The sequence below is a fragment of the Astyanax mexicanus genome, unplaced genomic scaffold (assembly GCF_023375975.1).
Source record: "Astyanax mexicanus isolate ESR-SI-001 unplaced genomic scaffold, AstMex3_surface scaffold_43, whole genome shotgun sequence".
In the NCBI taxonomy this organism is placed as follows: domain Eukaryota; kingdom Metazoa; phylum Chordata; class Actinopteri; order Characiformes; family Acestrorhamphidae; genus Astyanax; species Astyanax mexicanus.
Genome location: NW_026040053.1, coordinates 691,360 through 713,014, shown reverse-complemented (window position 1 = coordinate 713,014; position 21,655 = coordinate 691,360). Strand labels below are relative to the sequence as shown.

The 21,655-nt window shown below is 37.0% G+C and overlaps 1 protein-coding gene across 1 annotated transcript in view; it reads left to right on the top strand.

Annotated features, from left to right (window-relative positions):
* The first annotated feature begins 1,643 nt into the window (after positions 1-1,643).
* Positions 1,644-21,655, top strand: part of trpm1a (transient receptor potential cation channel, subfamily M, member 1a) — a 55,135-nt gene continuing 35,123 nt past the window's right edge. Inside the window, exons 1-8 of the mRNA XM_022667384.2 lie at positions 1,644-2,698; positions 12,976-13,055; positions 14,077-14,266; positions 14,871-15,084; positions 16,491-16,615; positions 17,674-17,845; positions 20,007-20,181; positions 21,171-21,294. Of these exons, the coding sequence (XP_022523105.2) occupies positions 2,609-2,698; positions 12,976-13,055; positions 14,077-14,266; positions 14,871-15,084; positions 16,491-16,615; positions 17,674-17,845; positions 20,007-20,181; positions 21,171-21,294 (1,170 nt within the window). The 5' untranslated portion in view covers positions 1,644-2,608. The remainder of the gene's footprint in view (positions 2,699-12,975; positions 13,056-14,076; positions 14,267-14,870; positions 15,085-16,490; positions 16,616-17,673; positions 17,846-20,006; positions 20,182-21,170; positions 21,295-21,655) is intronic.

Here is a 21,655-nt window from a genome sequence, read left to right as displayed (position 1 = left end):
ACCTGCTGAAGACCTGCAGTCGGGTTATTCTTCATTTATTATTATAAAAAATAATAGATAAGTAATGAAAAACGGATTTTTCTATCACTTTCTAAAGTTTTTTATTTCTAAGAATATAAACATTTGCATTTAAATGGCTTTTTTTATAAATGTTGAAGAAAAGCTTCTAATGTTTTTAAAATAGTCTGTGCTGGATTACAATAGTCGCTTATTTATGAATTATTGCTGGTGTGCCTTTAGTTAATCTCTATTTAGAGTAATGGTTTAACACACGTGAGTGTGCACGCCCCGCCCCCCTGCCCCCGCCAAACACACACAGTTTAAAACAGTGTAAAAGATTTAAAGACACACCGCACATTTATAATTCTATCAGGAGTAAAACATACAGAAACACTTTCTTTACTGCAAAATGAGTTATAAAATTGGTATTTTTTATTCTTATAAAGTGTCCAGTCCTTTTGGCGAAAGAAAGGACCAGGTTCAGAGCTCTACTGAATGAAAACAGTAAAAGAGAGCAGTTTATAAATATATATGATGAATGTAAACACTTTATAGCAAAATATAGAGCTGCCAAAACACTTCATCCATATAAACTTCATATAAATATAATTTAATGTGTCTGAAAATAGAAAAACTGGGTACCACTTTAAAATAAGACTACCTTTATAAAGGGTTTATAAATGGTTTACAATTAGTTTACTAATAGTTACTAATTAGGTTGTAAATGCTTTAATAATCATTAATAATCAGTTATAACACATACGTACAGTAGAAAGAGCAACAATGACCTGTTGTTTGTCAAATAGTGAACTATATTACACAGCCGTCTATACTGTTGCTCTTTCTACGTATGTGTTATAACTGATTATTATGATTTTTAAGGCATTTACAACCTAATTTGTAACATTAATAAACTAATTGTAAACCAATTAAAAACCCTTTATAAAAGTAGTCTTATTTTAAAGTGGTACCAAAAATCTGAAAGCGCCTAAAATGTTTTTACCATATTTTGGCCATTACATGTTTAAAATGAATAATTAAAGTGTCTTAAATGAATTGTGTAAAGGCTTCTAAATAATATTAATTGATAAAATCGCCTCTGAATTATTTAATATTAGAGTAGTAAGCCTTCAAATGTAAAATTGGTAAAAAAAATCGGCTTGGAGCTTAAGAGGTTAAAAGTGGAGTTTAAAGGTATTTATATCTGTTAGAATCGTGTGTGTGTGGGGATGTAAGTTTGTAATCAAGCAAGTTATGATTTCTGCATTGTTATTATTATTATTATTATTATTATTATTAATAATAACCAGAGGTGGGAAAAGTACTGAAAAATTGTAATGAAGTAAAATTACCTTTACTTTGCTAAAAATCTACTTGAGTAAAAATAGTACATAGTTACTTTTAATTATTTGATGTAAAAAGGTAAAAAAAATAATAAATTAAATTGTTTTAATTAACTATTATTTCACATAATATTTTAAACCTTTCAGGCAGTATTTGTTCAGACCCCCCCATAAAACATTTTCAGTGGTATAGGTTTCTATGATCCATTTTTTTTCTTTACTGTTAAAAAGTTTATAGTTATATATGTGACTATAAACTGTATTTTTATAGTTTTACAGTTCATTATTATTATTTTTTAACTTGTCATTGCTGTGCTTTAACTGCTATTTACATGTTTTTTTTTGTTTAACATTTAAGCAGATTAATGTTTAATGATATAAATACTCACCACTACATGCTTTCTCAGGTTTGATGTGGGAGGTTTGAAGGCTGCAGCTCTGTCCGGCGGGACACATTTTGTATTGCAGGATGTTATTGCCTCGTTATTTCGCGCATGAGCATCTGTGCACCGCCGCATCCGCCCAATTATTTATTTTTTAATTCAGACAGTTGTTTTTTTCCTGCAGCATTTTATTTGTTGCTCAGTAACGGGGAGTTTTCCAATGTAGCAAAGTAAATTACTTGTGTCAGAATGTACTTGAGTAAAAGAAAATTCACCTACTTAAAAAAATTACAAATTACTCATAAAATTTACTCAATTACAGTAACTTAACTAAATGTAATTCATTACTTTCCACCTCTGATAATAACACACACTCTCTGCTCGGTCAGCTGCGGTTAAACGTGACGGGTTGTGGTAATCCCGCGCGTTTCTTTCTCTTTAATGCAGCAGAACTCCCGCCCGACTCTCTGCTGCTGCTGTTATTAAGCATTAAATCCGTTTCTGCTCCGACTTTTACTAAAGTAGATTTACCTTCAATCACCATTTAATAAATCTGCTGCATTAAAGAGCACTCCTTCATACAGCACACGCCATTAAGCCTGATTACACACACACACATTATACACACACACAAACACACTAAAAACACACACACTGGTGCAGAGGGATGGGTCAGTGTCTGTTTCAGCACGCTGGTGATGTTTTACAGATTTAGTGAACATCTCAGTTCTCTTCACTCCAGCTGCTCTCAGAGACCCAGACCATCCCTGTCCTCACCTGTCTCCTGGAGCATCTTCCCCAAACACCTGAGCACACCTGGGGAGACTGGCACAGCGGGCACCTGCTTAGACCAATGAGGAGAGGGCAGAGCTTCTTCCAGCCATGGAGAACAAGAGCAGCTTCGGGAAAAGAGCTAAAGAAGGTTCCTTCAAGCGTTCCTCCATCAAGCGCACCTTATCCGGTTCCCAGAAGGTAAGAATCTCCCTGCAGCACAGTGAAGAAAAAACATAATAATAACAATAAGAGAGCACTCTAATTAAAAATGATGAGTTTCTTTGATTTTATCAAATTGAAAACCTCTGGAATATAATCAATAGGAAGATGGATGATCACAAACCATCAAACCACCAAACTGAACTGCTTGAATTTTTGCACCAGGAGTAAAGCAGCATAAAGTTATCCAAAAGCAGTGTGTAAGACTGGTGGAGGAGAACATGATGCCAAGATGCATGAAAAAAAAACTGTGATTAAAAACCAGGATTATTCCACCAAATATTGATTATTTCTGAACTCTTAAAACTTTATGAATATGAACTTGTTTTCTTTGCATTATTTGAGGTCTGAAAGCTCTGCATCTTTTTTGTTATTTCAGTCATTTCTCATTTTCTGTAAATAAATGCTCTAAATGAGAATATTTTTATTTGTAATTTGGGAGAAATGTTGTCTGTAGTTTATAGAATAAAACAACAATGTTCATTTTACTCAAACATAAACCTATAAATAGCAAGTGGTCTCTTCAGTTTTTATTTTTTACAGAGCTGTGTATGACAGTGAACAGTATTTTAGCCAATCAGTGCTTTAATAACTGTTCAAAAAAATTCAGCAGTAGATGAAAAAAAAAACTATATATTTCCCCTAAACTATGATTAAATACAATGTTGTCTTTAAAAATGTATGAATGCTTTGTTATGCTATTTTATTATTATTATCATCATGTTCCATTTAATGACTTTAAAATGACCATAATATAATTTCTAGACCAATATATCACAAAACATATTCTTAATGTGACATGCCTATTAATATATAAATTAAATCACAGCTCAGAAAACATATAAAAGTTTGGTTCTGGATCTTGAGTAATATGATATTTTGATTAGCATATTGTGAGGAATGTTCTGGTTCTGGTGGTTTACAGTCTGCTTTTTTTTTGCACATGGATTTAATATATTTATTAGTTGCTTAAAGAAAACTGACCAGTTTTCTTTTTATTATAGAGAGTGTATTAAGTCACAGTAACTGTTTACATTTATTTGTGTGATATATAGTAATAAAAACAAAGCAGTCTTATATTGTGTTATATATATATAGATATATATAGTTATTTATATATTGTGTATCACCAACCCAAAGATGCTTCACAATTAAAACTACAAAAGGTGTTTTTAACAATTTCTCACTGATAGTATATTTTGTCTGCATCAAAATATTGATATATATTGTTATTGTGAAAATTACTAAATGATTAAATATCATTATATAATATTTTATATACCATATCATCCCCCCCCCCCCTACAGTTTTATGGAAACCTGGATAGTATCCTGTATTAATATGTATTTTGGGGGAAATTACGTATTTAATGTTAAACTGCAGATGTTTATTTATTCATGACTATATTTTGTCAAACTTTTTTTTATACACAATTTTATTACTGTAATATTTTACTGTAACAGGGTGGAGTATAATTAATTCTTAAAGCTGGATTATCCCAGCGTGATGATATTAGTTAAACTATTAATCTATTAGTCTCTAAACACCTTTAAACAGACTGTAACTGTTTAGCTTTTTTTTACCTTATTTAATTTATTTTAGTTCCATCAATTACCTTTTTTTTATAATTTTGTTGTTATTGTAGTCCTCTATTTTTTTATTGTGTTTATATTTTATTGTTTAAATTATTTATCTCTTTATTTTATTGCTTTACATTTTAGCCTGTCTGCATTTCCTGTTATTCTGATTTTTTTTTTTCTAATTAAATCTTATATTGTTTGGTTATTTTTATTATTTAAACTTCAGTCTCTTTTATTTTGTAAATGCTCAGCTGCAGTGAAAATAAGGGGTACCCTCATCAATGTATTACCGATTGGAAATAAAGATTGACTGATTGAATAATAATAATAATATTTTAATGGAAAAGGCTAAATTAATATTTAAGGTGTCTTATTTAAAAATATCTTTAAATTATTCAAATTAATTATTCAAACCACCACCACTCCAAATAAAACATAAAAAATAAAATATATAAATAAATATATATTCCTCTTAAACACACATACACACACACACACACACACACACACACTCCTGAGGAGGAGTATAGCAGTATTGTTGGAGTAATCTGTATTAATGGCTCTGTAAAGAGCAGCTGTCCATTAAACCCTTTAAAAGCAATAGGAATAATGCAGTGATTAATCTGTAAAACAGAAAATGAAGATTATATAATAAACTCTGTATCTGGAGCACTTTTATAACAATAGCTTTAAAAACAGAATCCAGCTTTTAGCTGCTAATGCAGGAAATAACAACGACCCCTTTAACACAGCGCGTATTTAAGGGTTTAGTAAAGGAAATAATAATGTAAATATACTGTATATTATTTACTCGGCTCTATTTTAGTGATCTTTAGACGAGCCGAGCACCGTACAGCTTGATTTAGGGGGGCGTGTCAGTGTGTCTTTGCTATCATAACGATGGGAAAAGTACACCTTGCACAGTTCAAAACATGCAAAGCAAGAGTCATGTACTAATTCTCTTAATTAATCATGGGTGTGGTCAATTTTGGGTTTAGCGTGAAATAAACCAATCAGAGCGTCTCTTGCTCATCATTCCCTTTACGAATAAGACTTAGGTGAGCTCCATACAGTTATATAGGATAACATACAGCTCTGTATAAAATGAAGAGAGCACTTCAGTTTCTGAATCAGTTTCTCTGATTTTTCTATTTATAGGTTTATGTTTGAGTAAAATGAACATTGTTGTTTTATTCTATAAACTACAGACAACATTTCTCCCAAATTACAAATAAAAATATTCTTATTTAGAGCATTTATTTACAGAAAATGAGAAATGACTGAAATAACAAAAAAGATGCAGAACTTTCAGACCTCAAATAATGCAAAGAAAACAAGTTCATATTCATAAAGTTTTAAGAGTTCAGAAATAATCAATATTTGGTGGAATAACCCTGGTTTTTAATCACAGTTTTTTTTCATGCATCTTGGCATCATGTTCTCCTCCACCAGTCTTACACACTGCTTTTGGATAACTTTATGCTGCTTTACTCCTGGTGTAAAAATTCAAGCAGTTCAGTTTGGTGGTTTGATGGCTTGTGATCATCCATCTTCCTCTTGATTATATTCCAGAGGTTTTTAATTTGGTAAAATCAAAGAAACTCATCATTTTTAACTGCTCTCTTTTTTTTTTTTACAGAGCTGTAGGTTTAAGATTGTACTCTACTATATCTGATGATTCTCTCAGGAAAAGCTTGAAGATAATCTGGTCAGTCAGGCTGTAACTGGATTGCAAGTTAAAAAAACAGGTATATCATTACAGTTATGGATGAAATCGGATTACATTAGATAAATCAAACAATCCGATTAGAGTTTTATTAAATAGAGTGATTAAATTTTGGGTTATAAATCCAACAAAAAGCACAATTTACAAACACAGAATCTGAAGGAGCAGAACTGCTGAACAGAAGAGATTAAATTATTAAATATTATGTTGAAAAATGAAATGGTGTTAAATGATTAGATTAAAAGGATATTAGCCTTTTGATTTGCAGTGCTTTTTATACATTTATAAAGATGTAAAACTTTATATATATTAAACACTTTCTTCTGTTGTCTGAATATTTGAGACACAATTTCAATAAATGCTGCTTTCAGATACATTCATTCACACCCAGTACTGTGGTACCTGTGTGGTACTGTACCTGTGTGGAGTATCTATAAGGGAACTGTATTGAACCTTTGTGGAACTGTGATGTAGTGTGAGGTACTGTGGGGTACCTGTGTGGAACTTTGTGAGTAACTTGTTGTGTTTTGATGTGTTTAGTGGGTGTAAAGGTGGAACTCTGTATTAGTAGATGTAAAGTGCTGAAGCGTGAGGGTGATATTTATCTGAATCACATGATTTTAATTCACACTTAAATTAAATTCTATAAAGACTCTCAGACTCGTCTCATTCAGAACCACATTCACACCATCCTGAAGCATGTGATCATGTGTTAATCACATTTCCTGTTTCCTCACAGCCCTGAGGGTCTCCACACACTCCTCTACCACTAAAATACATTTACATCCAGCTAAACATATATAAATAAAAATGTACACATTAGATTTACTTATATACAGCTGTATATTAAATGAAGAGATCACTTCAGTTTCTGAATCAGTTTCTCTGATTTTGCTATTTATAGGTTTATGTTTGAGTAAAATGAACATTGTTGTTTTATTCTATAAACTACAGACAACATTTCTCCCAAATTACAAATAAAAATATTCTCATTTAGAGCATTTATTTACAGAAAATGAGAAATGACTGAAATAACAAAAAAGATGCAGATCTTTCAGACCTCAAATAATGCAAAGAAAACAAGTTCATATTCATAAAGTTTTAAGAGTTCAGAAATAATCAATATTTGGTGGAATAATCCTGGTTTTTAATCACAGTTTTAATTTCATGCATCTTGGCATCATGTTCTCCTCCACCAGTCTTACACACTGCTTTTGGATAACTTTATGCTGCTTTACTCCTGGTGTAAAAATTCAAGCAGTTCAGTTTGGTGGTTTGATGGTTTGTGATCATCCATCTTCCTCTTGATTATATTCCAGAGGTTTTTAATTTGGTCAAATCAAAGAAACTCATCATTTTTAAATGCTCTCTTATTTTTGTGTAATATGAATAATTAGTTAATTAATTAAAATATGTTGTTGGATAAATACAAATTTTTTGCAACATCATGTTGGATAGTATTATATCGGTAGTAATATTGTTACTTTATTGTCTTTTGATTTGATTTATTTTATTTCCTGATGGCTCCTCAGCCTGCATTTCAGCGGTTATTAACAGCTGAATTAATGTTGAGTTCTGTTTTAATTTTAAAATATGAATAAACTTTGATATTTCTTTGATATTTAAATGTTTTAAACAGTACAGTTATTTCAGTGTTTGGTAAAGACAGGGGATGTTCTTCAGATCTGAGGGTTGAGATGGTTGTGGGTGATTTTTGTTATGTGTAACTATAATCGTAATATTTTATTTATTAAGCTTTCTTTAGTAAATCCTGTGTGCTGGATGGATGAATCCGGTCTGGGTTCAATTTTCTATTGTTTATTGTTTAACAGAACTGAGCTTTATTGTTTTCTGCTGGATCAGGATCTGATTTACTCAGACTGGGTTTTGGAGGATCAGTAATCTGTAGAGCACCGACTCACAAGACTGGTGTTAATTCAGTGACCCCGCCCACATCCTGTACAAACCCCGCCCACTGCTGCAGCTCATTTACATGCTGAGTCAGTCAGATCTGCTGAGTGTTTTTATGATCTGTGTTCAACCAGCCGAAACCAGAGTTTCAGTTCAGTTTTAGTTTTAGAAACCGAGAAACCTTTTCTTTAGCTCTGAACTGTTCTGGGCTCTAGAGTAACTTTTTGCACTGGTTGCACCTACATTTGTTTCTTAGGTGTACCGGTGTTCTGTCGAGTTGTGCTACCTTGTGGAACTGTGCTACCCTATGTTATTTAATTTGTAAAAAGTTAAAAGTACCGAAAAAAAAGCACAATACCATATTAAAAAATACTCTCAGCAGAAGCCTCGGTAAGATATGTGGCTAAATCTCTGTAAAGTCAATTTCATATACGTGATTAGAAACCATTCTTTATATATACTTTTTTTTTCTAGTTTTCTAGTTAATATTATTTTTAACTGCTAATTACAGTGTTTTTAACAACTAAATGGGTTTGGTGCACTGCATTGCCTTTAACACCTCAGTTTTACAGGTTTTCTTCTTTTAGCACTGTCCATCTGAGCAATATTGATTTATAATAATTAACCAACAATCTGATCAGCATAAAGTTCTTTATTTGAAGCACAATTCTAATAGAAAGGTAATATATTTAAAGTGCTTTACTGATCTTAAATTTAAGCTCCAATCTCTTAAGATAAATTAAATAAAAAGTGTTGTAAGTGTTTTAAGGGCTTCATCCCCAATATATTTTAGTTCAATATCTTATGGATTATTCTTCATGACCAAAGACCAATTCTATATATTTTATTCCAAATTATTTATTTAAATAACAAGAATTTTTAGGAAAAAGTCACACATTCCAGCGGTTACTCAAATACACTTTAAAGAGTAACTACACTCTAAGACATTTTTACATTAATAGTTTAAATGTGTTTCACTGCAGTAATAATCTAAACCAGCCCTGCTTAAAACTCTTAAAATTAGATGCAATTATTAAAATAATTTAGTTATTTGACCATATTTTAATCAAAAATTTACTTAGTAAGGTCAAAATAAAACAAAACTAATTTTCTTTATTGTTCTTGGTTTACAAGTGTAAGTCTACAAGCTGATCTGATGACTTTTATTTTGGCACATAGTGAATTATCTGCAGTGGCTAACGGCTAACCGGCGATGCTAACTGTATTTCTGAGCTGTATTAATCAGTGTTCTGTGTTTTTTAATAACAGATTGATTTATTAGTGCTGGTTAGAGTGAGGAGGATCTGTGGTTTAATATTAGATGTGGATTATGACTTTAATTCACTTTAGATAATTATTTATTACATTCACAACACCAGAATGCAGCTGTGGGTGCAATGCTAGCTAGGCTAACAGACTTCAGATGTTAATGGAGATGCTAACGGCTAACTGGAGATGCTAACTGTATTTCTGAACTAAATTAATCTCTGTGTTTAATAACAGATGGGTGAGTTAGTGCTGGTTAGTGTTTGTAGATGCTGTGGTTTTATAGGATATGTGGATTATGATTATAGTTTACTCCAGTCTGTAGTTTAATATCTTTACAACACCAGAATGCAGCTGTCGGTGCTAATGCTAATGCTAGCTAGGCTAACAGACACTATTTTCTTAATGGATTATGTTGAAAACACGCCTCGGTCAGATTCTAAATGATGTTGAAATATAATTATATCACAGGGGGATCCACATGGAGACGGCTGGTCACGCTGGTGCGACCAGAAAAAATAAAGGTTGCACTTGAAATATTATGTTGCACGTGTCACCAAATTGATCGCACTCTAGAGCCCTGCTGTAATTAGTTTCTACTTAAGTATTATTTTTTTTTACTTTAACTTTTTTTACTTTGATTACACTTGAAACTAAATTTTATTTCAAACTTAAACATCTTACTTCATCTCCAATTCCTTTTAAACTTAAATATCCTTAACTCAAGTATATTTCAAACTCCAATATTTAAACATTAACTCTGCTGATATCTCACTTTAACTCCTTTACACTTCAGCTGAAAGATCTAAGTCACGGTTCTGCTGGTTCTGATAAACAGAGAACCGGGTTCTGCGCTGATTACTGAACACTGGGGAAGCAGTTAAATGAAGCTCACGCTCGTTAGTAATTTCCTGTTTCCTGTTAGAGTTAACTCTGTTCTGATTAACAGAATTTACAGAGTTTAGTTCAGTAAATCCAGTGTGAATTTAGATGGTGTGTATAATAAACTGTAGACAGATGTTTGATATTTAATCAGGATGAATTTAGAGCAGGAAGAGGTTTTGGTTTAGTGATCTGTGTGTGTTTTAGTGAGTTTATATAAAAAGTTGTGTAAAATTATGAATCCGGTTTTATTAGTTGTTCTGCTGCCTCAGGGGTACCTCTCTAAAGTACCTCTCTAAAGTACCTCCAGAGGAGCAAAACCAGAGACGCAGTTCACTACTGACCCTTTTTATTGGTATAGTTTTATTTTAGCAATAGGTGAAAATGTGTCTCTAGAGCAATAAAACTGGTGGTCGTGGGTCCGAATGGGTCAGTAAAGTGCAGGGGCATGGGCTGGCCTGGGCTTCCGGGGCTTTAGCCCCGAATGATTATTGGGCAGCCTTGAAGCGTTTCGATCAGCTCAGCTGTATTATTAATGAGGAGACAGGAAACTGACTGTTTGTGAATGAGAAATCTCTGAACGACAATCATGGAGCCGGTTCAAGGAAGTTTCGCCTTTCAGGAGAAACAGCCAGTCAGCTTGATGGTTTAGTGGAGCGCAGTGGGCTAGTAGGGAACAGACAGGTTGGGGCTGTTTTGGATGGGTCGAGGCGGTGCTGGACGGGTCGGTGCGGTGCAAGACGGGTTGGGTTGGGGTGATTCTGGATGTGTAGAGGTGGTTCTGGTCGGGACGGGGCTGATGTTGGTCATGAGGTTCTGAGAGGATTATTCTGGGTTGGTCATGTGGGACGTGAGGCTGAGGCCAGATCACATGGTGCTCATGAGGACTGAATAAAGGGGGAGATGGTGAGTTGTGGTGGGTGAGGGCCACAGGGTCCGGTACACTGATCAGCGCCGGGTTCTGGTTCTGGTTCTGGTCTCTTCTGCTCTGCGGACTCTTCAGGATGGGTGAGAGAAGGATCATTGTTTTGTTTTTCTGATTTTTTCTGATTATTATTTGTAATATTTTGTATTCAGATATATTTTACATGTTTGGGATTTTTTTTTTAATCAAATCAAAAGTTTTAAAATCAGCAAAATTCACAGCTAAAAAAAGCTTTACCAAAAAAAACTCAAATCCTAAAGTGTAGGGCTGGGAAATATGACAATATTTTACTGTATTTTGATGATTTTTTTTTTTATTGTGAAACTCAGTAAGATTTAATTTTCTTTTAGCATATCACACACACATATCAGTGCTTAATAAGTCGAGTGAAGAGGCTTTTATTGTGATTATATATGAGTACAGGAACACAGTGTAGTGAAATTACATTGGTGCAACATGGAGCAACAATACAATAGACAAACAAAAAGTGCAAAAGTGTAACAATACAATAAATACAATAAATACAGCAGAGGAGACAATTTAACAGACAGGACTGATTATAATAACACTAATAGGCACGTTACATTACTAAATGCATAATTAGGATAGTTATTTTGTAGCACAATAATAAATAAATAAATAAAACAAAAATCAAGTTTATGCATAACAGCAACAATCTGTGTGTGTGTGTGTGTGTGTGTAATCTGCACGTGAGTTTAATCTGTTATTATCTAGATTGAATACATTTTAGGAAATGAATGGCTGTACTTTAATTCCTTGTTTCTGATCACGTTCTCAGATTTGTAGTTTTTTTTATCTTGTTTGTTTTGATGTTTTTTGTTCACCTGGTGGATTTAGTGGATTACAGGTGAGCTGAGGGGATAAATATCACATCATATCAGTTTATTAATCTGATGAACTGAGAGCAGAGGGACAGATCGTAGCTTTTTTGGGTTTGTTTGGGGAGAAAAAGCTCATTATTGCAGGTTTGATTGTTTTGGATGGATTGTGTAATTCTGTGCTTCACGTTTCTGTTTTCTGTTTACTGATTAATATTATTATTATTATTATTATTATTGGAGCTTTTAGAACTCTGTACCCTGTGTTTAGCGTTACATCGCACAGGCTTGGAAATGCTTACACCTGTATAAATTGTGAGGTGTTATCTTGTGAGTGAGGATTGCCCCAATCCGCTCCATAAACTGTCATTATGAGCCTGAACCTGATTTAAACCCCACATTATTTAACTACAGTAAGTAGAGTGTTAAAACTGAGCTTTTTAAAAATATTTTCAGGCTGAATGAGTGAAATCTGTTCAGAATGAGGTTTATTAAAATTACAACACTGAAGACGTATAGATCTATTATTTTATACAAATGTTAATTATTAAGAACAGATCACTGAAAGATTAAAACACCAACAATGTGAACAATGATCCACAGCCTAAACATTAGAAATTTAGCTACAAGATTGACTTTCCTCTAATCTAATATAATTAAACATGGTTTAAGTATATAAAACATTTTCTAAACAAAGAAATGTTGAGCTTATAGTCTGTGTGCAATGTATGTAATAAGGCTATACACTGCACCTTTTATTTAAAACAACAGTTTGATTTCCTACTTTACTATATTGTGATTAGCTTTATATAAAATAAAAATAACATAAAAAACAGACGCCTACTTTACAGATTATTTTTATGAGCCTGACTGGAGCCGAGGAAAGTGGTGGGAAATCTCATTAGGGTATACTGATACTGACATGAGTAGAAGCATCATGTAACAAAATGAACCAATCACCACATGACCCTACACGCAGCACCTGGAGCGGATAGCCTCCACACCTGCAGTGGAAACGACTAGACCAGAGTTCACTTCTGATATGAGGCACCGTCCAAATAACATCCAATCAATAAAAATAATAACATGTTTTTTTCTCCCACTGTGTGTGTGTGTGTGTGTTACAGGCTCAGAGGGCGTGGGTTGAGCGGACGTTTCAGAAGAGGGAGTGTATTTATTTATTCCCCAGCAGCAAAGATCCCAGCAAGTCAGTATCATAATTCGTATATTCTATATTTTAATATACTATATATACTTATATAGTAAACTTTACACACTCTACTGTCTCTCATTTAACAGACACAGCAAAATATATATGCCAAAAGTCATGAGACTCTAGTATATTAAATTATTAATAATATATATGTTTACCTCAGAAAACAGAAGGCTTGAGAAAGGAAAGGCCAAGTGAATTATGGGAGTTGTAGTGAGGGTCTGATAATAGTGGGTGCAGGTGAATTATGGGAGTTGTAGTGAGGGTCTGATAATAGTGGGTGCAGGTGAATTATGGGAGTTGTAGTGAGGGTCTGATAATAGTGGGTGCAGGTGAATTATGGGAGTTGTAGTGAGGGCTGATAATAGTCGGTGCAGGTGAATTATGGGAGTTGTAGTGAGGGTCTGATAATAGTGGGTGCAGGTGAATTATGGGAGTTGTAGTGAGGGTCTGATAATAGTGGGTGCAGGTGAATTATGGGAGTTGTAGTGAGGGTCTGATAATAGTGGGTGCAGGTGAATTATGGGAGTTGTAGTGAGGGTCTGATAATAGTGGGTGCAGGTGAATTATGGGAGTTGTAGTGAGGGTCTGATAGTAGTGGGTGCAGGTGAATTATGGGAGTTGAAGTGAGGGCTGATAATAGCGGGTGAACAAGCGGGTGCCAAGTGACTCCGCCCACATATACTACAGTTCAGTATAGCATTATTTAGCTAAAGGGACTTGGAAAAGTAATGGGATACTATACACAATACTTTCGTATATATAGTTCCTGTCCCATGACTTTTGGCATGTCAGTGTAGCGTCTCCGTGGTGTGTAATCTCTGTGGGGGACACTCAGTTCAGAAAGAATTAAACCATTAAAAGCTAAATCCTGCTGTAGGGATTTAATCCCTCCCACAAATCCCCCACAAACGCAGATATACAGACTGGCCCCGCCCACTTTACCCATTATATCAGCACCACTAACACACAAGGTTAGTGAACCACATCCAGATCCACTTCCTGTCTCCTACAGGTGCAGCTGTGGTCAGCTGGTGACCCAGCATGCGCCCATTCCTCCCAGTGCCACCAGTAAGGGTGGAGAGGAGGGTCAGTCTGAGCCGGCGGCGGAGAGATGGTCCGTCCTGAAACACACTCAGCTCCTCCCCACCGACGCCTACGGCACCATCGAGTTCCAGGGAGGAGGACACGCCAACAAAGCCATGGTACAAACCCCCTCACACCAACCCATATATATATATATATATATACATATATACAGTAGCAAGAAAAAGTGTGTGAACTCTTTGGGATTATACTTGTATTTCTGTATAAATTGGTGATTAAATGTGTTCTGATCTTCATCTACATCACAATAATAGACAAACACAGTCTGATTAAACTAAAACCACACATCATGAACACAGCATGTTAATATTCACAGTGAGAGGAAATAAAAGTATGTGAATCTTTGGATTTAATAACTGGTTGATCCTCCTTTATCAGCAAAAACCTCAACCAATGGTTTCCTGTAGCTGCAGATCAGACCTGCAGAACGGTCAGGAGGAATTCTGTTCACTAAACTGTTGTTTGTTCTGTTGCATCATCCATCCTCTGTTGAGCTTCAGTTGGAGGACAGATTGTCCTGCAAAATGTCTTGGTAAACTTGGGTATTTATTTTTTTTCTGTTGATGACGGCAAAATCCGTCCAGACCCTGAGGCAGCAAAGCAAAGCAGCTCCAAACCATGATGCTCCCTCCACCATGTTTCACAGTTGGGATGAGGTTTTGATGAGGTTTTTACTTCTCTCTCTCTGTGTCTCTATATCAGTATATCCGGGTGTCGTACGACAGTAAGCCGGATAACCTGCTGCACCTGATGGTGAAGGACTGGCAGCTGGAGCTGCCGACGCTGCTGATCTCGGTTCATGGAGGTCTACAGAACTTCGACCTGCAGCCTAAACTCAAACAGGTGTTCGGGAAGGGTCTGATTAAAGCCGCCGTCACCACTGGAGCCTGGATCTTCACCGGGGGGGTCAGCACCGGTCAGTACCGTCACACACAACCATCCTACACCCTCTCATCAGCTGAACCAAGCCCCAGCTCCAACACAACATTCATACAGCTCTGTAAAAAATGAAGAGAACACTTCAGTTTCTGAATCAGTTTCTCTGATTGTGCTATTTATAGGTTTATGTTTGAGTAAAATGAACATTGTTGTTTTATTCTATAAACTACAGACAACATTTCTCCCAAATTACAAATAAAAATATTCTCATTTAGAGCATTTATTTACAGAAAATGAGAAATGGCTGAAATAACAAAAAAGATGCAGAACTTTCAGACCTCAAATAATGCAAAGAAAACAAGTTCATATTCATAAAGTTTTAAGAGTTCAGAAATAATCAATATTTGATGGAATAATCCTGGTTGGTTTTTAATCACAGTTTTTTTTCATGCATCTTTATCATCATGTTCTCCTCCACCAGTCTTACACACTGCTTTTGGATAACTTTATGCTGCTTTACTCCTGGTGTAAAAATTCAAGCAGTTCAGTTTGGTGGTTTGATGGTTTGTGATCATCCATCTTCCTCTTGATTATATTCCAGAGGTTTTTAATTTGATAAAATCAAAGAAACTCATCATTTTTAAAGTGATCTCTTATTTTTTTTTACAGAGCTGTTTGTGTGTTTCTGTAGTAACTCATAACATGAACAGGATGAATCATTAGATATTAACCCTTTCAGACCCTTTCTGAGTCCATTAAAATGGTCATTGTGTATTTTCTTTATTTTTTAGAACACTTTTTTCATGTTTATTTTAGTGTTTCTGGTTAGCTTGTGAAGTACAGACTTCCAATCCAATATACATCAAAAAACTTTAGTTTAGATTTGTGTGCACTTTAGACAGAAACAGTTATTATTTGTTTTATTTTGTATTGTATTTTTTATTTTTTCAACACCGGCACATAGTTTAGGTCTGAAAGGTTTCAGGAAACACCATTCATTCCCCCAGTCACATTTCCACTCTCAGGGTTGCCAGGTATAGAACACAACAGCATTCAAACAGTGAGCTGCAGCCACTGGAAATGGGGAGCTGGCTTTAGTTCTGTTGGACAGGTCATCACTGAGCTTCAGTAAGGTTTACTAACCATTGCTGGATAAATTACCTTCACCACTCGTGTAGTAGAAACACGGGAATTTTGGACACTGAAACTTAAATATTCACTGATCAGCTACAGAGTAAGACTCATTGTTGCGTGCTACGTTGTCTCAATCTGGCAACCCGCGTGATCTTGGGGTCTGGGGAGTCGAGCAAAGGTTTTTTTTTTTTTTGTATTTATTGGATGAACACTTGAGTATAGTATAGTGTAGTGTGGTATAGTGTAGTATAGTATAGTCTGCTCTGAACTGTTTAACTGTGTATATCTCTGTGTTCTGTACCTGTGCAGGTGTGATCCGCCATGTTGGCGATGCTCTGAAGGACCACTCCTCTAAGTCCCGCGGGCGAGTCTGCGCCATCGGCATCGCGCCCTGGGGCATCGTGGAGAATAAAGAGGATCTGATTGGTCGAGATGTGAGTTTGGGTTCTATTGATCATCAATAATCACATAATATCTAATAATATCTCAGACACTGAACTCACTCTAACCAGCACTTTTTACGATCAGGGGTTCACAAACTTTTGCAACTTTTTTGCCCTAAAAAATCAAATTAATTTGAATTTAAAAACGACTTAAAATCCATAAAGCAGAACCGTCAGTTCAGCCAATCAAACTCTGAATTATCTCAGGATATTTAATTATTTATCCATAATAATATTAACATAAGTAGCTATATAAGACCTAGTTCACACCTGGTATTATCACGATTACTGGATGAGCTGATCATAAGTGTGCAGCAATAAGTGTAAACAGGTGTGAGCAGGTGTGAACAGGTTTAAACAGGTGTGAGCAGGTGTGAGCAGGTGTGAGCAGGTGTGAACAGGTGTAAACAGGTGTGAGCAGGTGTGAGCAGGTGTGAGCAGGTGTGAACAGGTGTAAACAGGTGTGAGCCGGTGTAAGCAGGTGTGAACAGGTTTAAACGTGTGAGCAGGTGTGAGCAGGTGTGAACAGGTGTAAACAGGTGTGAGCAGGTGTGAGCAGGTGTGAGCAGGTGTGAACAGGTGTGAACAGGTGTGAACCGGTGTGAGCCGGTGTGAACAGGTGTGAACAGGTTTAAACGTGTGAGCAGGTGTGAACAGGTGTAAACAGGTGTGAGCCGGTGTGAGCAGGTGTGAACAGGTGTGAGCAGGTGTGAGCAGGTGTGAACAGGTGTGAACAGGTGTGAACCGGTGTGAGCCGGTGTGAACAGGTGTGAACAGGTCTGAGCCGGTGTTAGCAGGTGTTAGCAGGTGTGAACAGGTGTGAAATAAAAAGGTAAAAGGCCAAAAGTACAACCAGTAATAAAACAAATAAAAGGATAAAATGAATAAAATAAAAGGGCTAAAAAGTAAAACATAAAATTAGATAAATAAAAAGACAAATTAATTAAAACTGTTGCTGTTCTGGTTCTGGTTCTGGTCAGTGGTGCGGGTTGGGTCCGGTGTGTTTCTGCACTGTGTGAACGCTGGTGTTGGTATGGTTGTGGTTCCAGGTGACCCGGCCGTATCAGACGATGTCTAATCCTCTCAGTAAACTGTCGGTTCTGAACAGCAGCCACTCCCACTTCATCCTTGCCGACAACGGCACTCACGGCAAATACGGTGCCGAGGTCCGACTCCGCCGACAGCTAGAGAAACACATCTCCCTGCAGAAGATCAACACCCGTGAGTCCTGATCTGGATCACTTTTTAACCATTTCATATCCTCACAGAGAAAAAAAAATATTAAATTATATTATTCTTTGTATTTTTAGTTTGGGGCAATAATAAAGTGTAACAAAAAAAATTAGAAAAAATAATAAATTGCTGTATTTTCTCACATGCAGTGTTTGAAAGCATTTATCTATATACAGTAAAAATACATGCACAATTATACTTATACTTTTATTTCTTATTATTTTTATCCCATTTTCTCTCCAATTTACACGGCCAAATATCCAACCCACTCATTAGGACTCCCCCCATCACTAGTGATGCTCCAACACACCAGGAGAGTATAGTCTAGTCTAGTGTAGTCTAGCCTCCTCCGATATATGTGAAGTCAGACCCCGCCTCTTTTTTATAACTGCTGCTGATGCTGTAGCATTGTCAAGTAGCATCACAGCGCTAACGCTCGGAGGAAAGAGACGCAGCGACTCGGTTCTGATACATCAGCTCACAGACGCAGCCTTGTGCTGATCCACATCACCCTAGGAGTGATGAGGGGAAAGAGAGAGCGCCATCTACTGTACTGTACCCACCCAGAGAGAGCAAGACCAACTGTGCTCTCTCAGGACTCTGGCAGCTGATGGCAAACCAGCGATCTCCTGATCATAGTGTCAGAACTTAGCCTGCTGGAACACTCTGAGCCATGACTGCAAGGAATAATAAAGTATCGCAGTATATTTAAAAATATATATGTGACATTTTTTGTACATTGTTTTGAATTTTCATCATGCAGATTTTCCTTTTGATTCTTAACATTCTGATTGCAGATCTTACTTTTTTGTGTAAAACTTTTGGCACAGAATGAAGTCCATAGATTTACTGTGTACACTTTAAAATAAATTTTAGTGTTTGAACATGGAGTTACTGGTGAAATGATGATAATACTCTAAATATACTCTGTAAATACTGTGAGTATCGTGGCTGTTTGCTCTTCCGCTGGCTGAGCTGGATCTGTGACCTCCTGGGTTTCCCTTTGTCATCCTATGCCTGGAGCTCCAGAGGAGGCAGGGACAGCAAAGGGAGGCCCAGCCGTCATCCCATACCTCACCCCAACCATCCAATCACCCGCCAGCATCTCCACCGCTTCACCAATCACCCGCCAGCATCTCCACTCCAACCATCCAATCACCCGCCAGCATCTCCACCGCTTCACCAATCACCCGCCAGCATCTCCACCACTCCACCAATCACCTGCCAGCATCTCCACCCCAACCATCCAATCACCCGCCAGCATCTCCACCGCTTCACCAATCACCCGCCAGCATCTCCACCCCAACCATCCAATCACCCGCCAGCATCTCCACCACTCCACCAATCACCCGCCAGCATCTCCACCCCAACCATCCAATCACCCGCCAGCATCTCCACCCCAACCATCCAATCACCCGCCAGCATCTCCACCCCAACCATCCAATCACCCGCCAGCATCTCCACCCCAACCATCCAATCACCCGCCAGCATCTCCACCGCTTCACCAATCACCCGCCAGCATCTCCACCCCAACCATCCAATCACCCGCCAGCATCTCCACCGCTTCACCAATCACCCGCCAGCATCTCCACCCCAACCATCCAATCACCCGCCAGCATCTCCACCCCAACCATCCAATCACCACCAGACCTGATCCATCATCTCATCTACTCCTCATCTTACAGTAACCACCTGAATAATAGGAGTTTATTCTGTGTGTGTATAATGTGTGTGTGTGTATAACATGTGTGTGTGTAACGTGTGTGTAATGTGTGTGTGTGTGTATAATGTGTGTGTGTGTGTGTATAATGTGTGTGTGTGTATAACATGTGTGTGTGTAACGTGTGTGTGTAACGTGTGTGTAACGTGTGTGTGTGTGTGTGTAACGTGTGTTTGTCTGTGTAACGTGTGGGTAACGTGTGTTTGTGTGTGTAACGTGTGTGTAATGTGTGTGTGTGTGTATAATGTGTGTGTGTGTGTGTGTGTGTGTAACGTGTGTTTGTGTGTGTAACGTGTGTGTAACGTGTGTGTGTGTGTAACGTGTGTGTATTGTGTGTGTGTAACGTGTGTGTAACGTGTGTGTGTAACGTGTGTGTAACGTGTGTGTGTAACGTGTGTGTAACGTGTGTGTGTGTGTGTATATGTACAGGTCTGGGGCAGGGTGTGCCGCTGGTGTGTCTGATTCTGGAGGGCGGGCCGAATGTGATCACTATAGTTCTGGAGAGTTTGAGGGAGGAGCCTCCGGTGCCGGTGGTGGTGTGTGACGGCAGCGGCCGAGCGTCCGACATCATCTCCTTCGCCCACAAATACACAGAGGAAGACGGGTGAGCTGCTGGTGTTGTGCTGAATTCAGCACCACGCCAGGAAAAGCACCCTCTCTCGGGAGCGCACTCACGTCTTCTCAGCTTTAAGTTTACTTAGAAAATTTAAATACACAAGATACTGTTCTAAACTACACTGAATCTTAAGAAATAAGGAAAAAGAAACGTCAGCTGCAGCCTCTCCCAAGAGAGGGTGATTTTCCTGGCGGGTTTTACTGAACGCAAGCTGCTGGTGGAGCAATGGAGACTTCAGAAGAGGAAACTCAGTGCTCAGCTAATTCACCCATAGTAAAACCACAGATTTTCTCAGGGGGTTCTGGGGTAATTTAAGTTTTTATCCTCTGTGATTTTATTCTCGTCCAGAACGATCATGTAGGTGTTTTTCTCAGACGTCCTCTGAGTAAATTACAGGCTGAATTATCTACTGTTTTTCTCTGAACTCCGTGCTCCTCCGGTAATTTTAGTCCCGTCCGGACGCACATCTCTGAGTTTCGTCTCCTCTCCTTTAATAAAATAGATATTTGTCCACTGCCGCGCACTGTAATTACACTTTGGATGTGCCACGGTTTCCACAGAGATCCACATTAAAAACACAACAGCGAGTGGAAATGGAGGAGCTACTGAACTCTGTGATGATGTCATGTGACAGAGAAAAAAAAATAAAAAAAACTCACTGGTCCTCATGTTTTTACAGTTGCAGTCTGGATGCAGGAGTTTTATCACTAAAGAGTAGAAGTGTGAAATATTTTACACAGAGAAAATAATCCTATCCAGATTGAGCTTTAATCACGTTTATACTCATCAGAAATTATGAGTATTTACCATCATTACTGCATTACAGCACAGGGATTTAATAGATTATTAATAAATGAAAAAACTGTCTCTCTCTCTCTTATTTCCGTCTGTATGTTTGTGTGTCTGTGTGTGTGTCTGTCTGTGGATCTGTCTGTCTGTCTGTGGATCTGTCTGTCTGTCTGTCTGTCTGTCTGCAGGCTGGTGAATGAAGGAGTTCGAGATCAGCTTCTGGTCACTATTCAGAAAACCTTTAACTATAATCGTAATCAGGCTCAGCAGATCTATCTGATGGTGATGGAGTGCATGAAGAAGAGAGAGCTGGTGAGTGAAGATCTCATATAAACATTATACCACTCTTCTGTTCAGTCCTGTAATAAATATATATCTATTTATCATTAATATATAAACAGTGAGTGTATATAAACACAGGCGGAGCATCGTCTCTCATAAATAAATCCACCACAGGTCTAGCGCCCCTGCTGGCTGGATGCAGTGTGACGTTTAGCTGCAGTAAGAGAGATGGAGAGATGAGTTGTAGTCAGTAAAATGCTGATTATTATATTATTGATCACGTGTTGTTATTGTTATTGTGCTGTTGGAGTATGAACAGTATGAACAGTATTTACACTCTGTACAAAGTTTTTTACAGTTTGTTTCAGTAAGTCTTATTAATATTAAATTA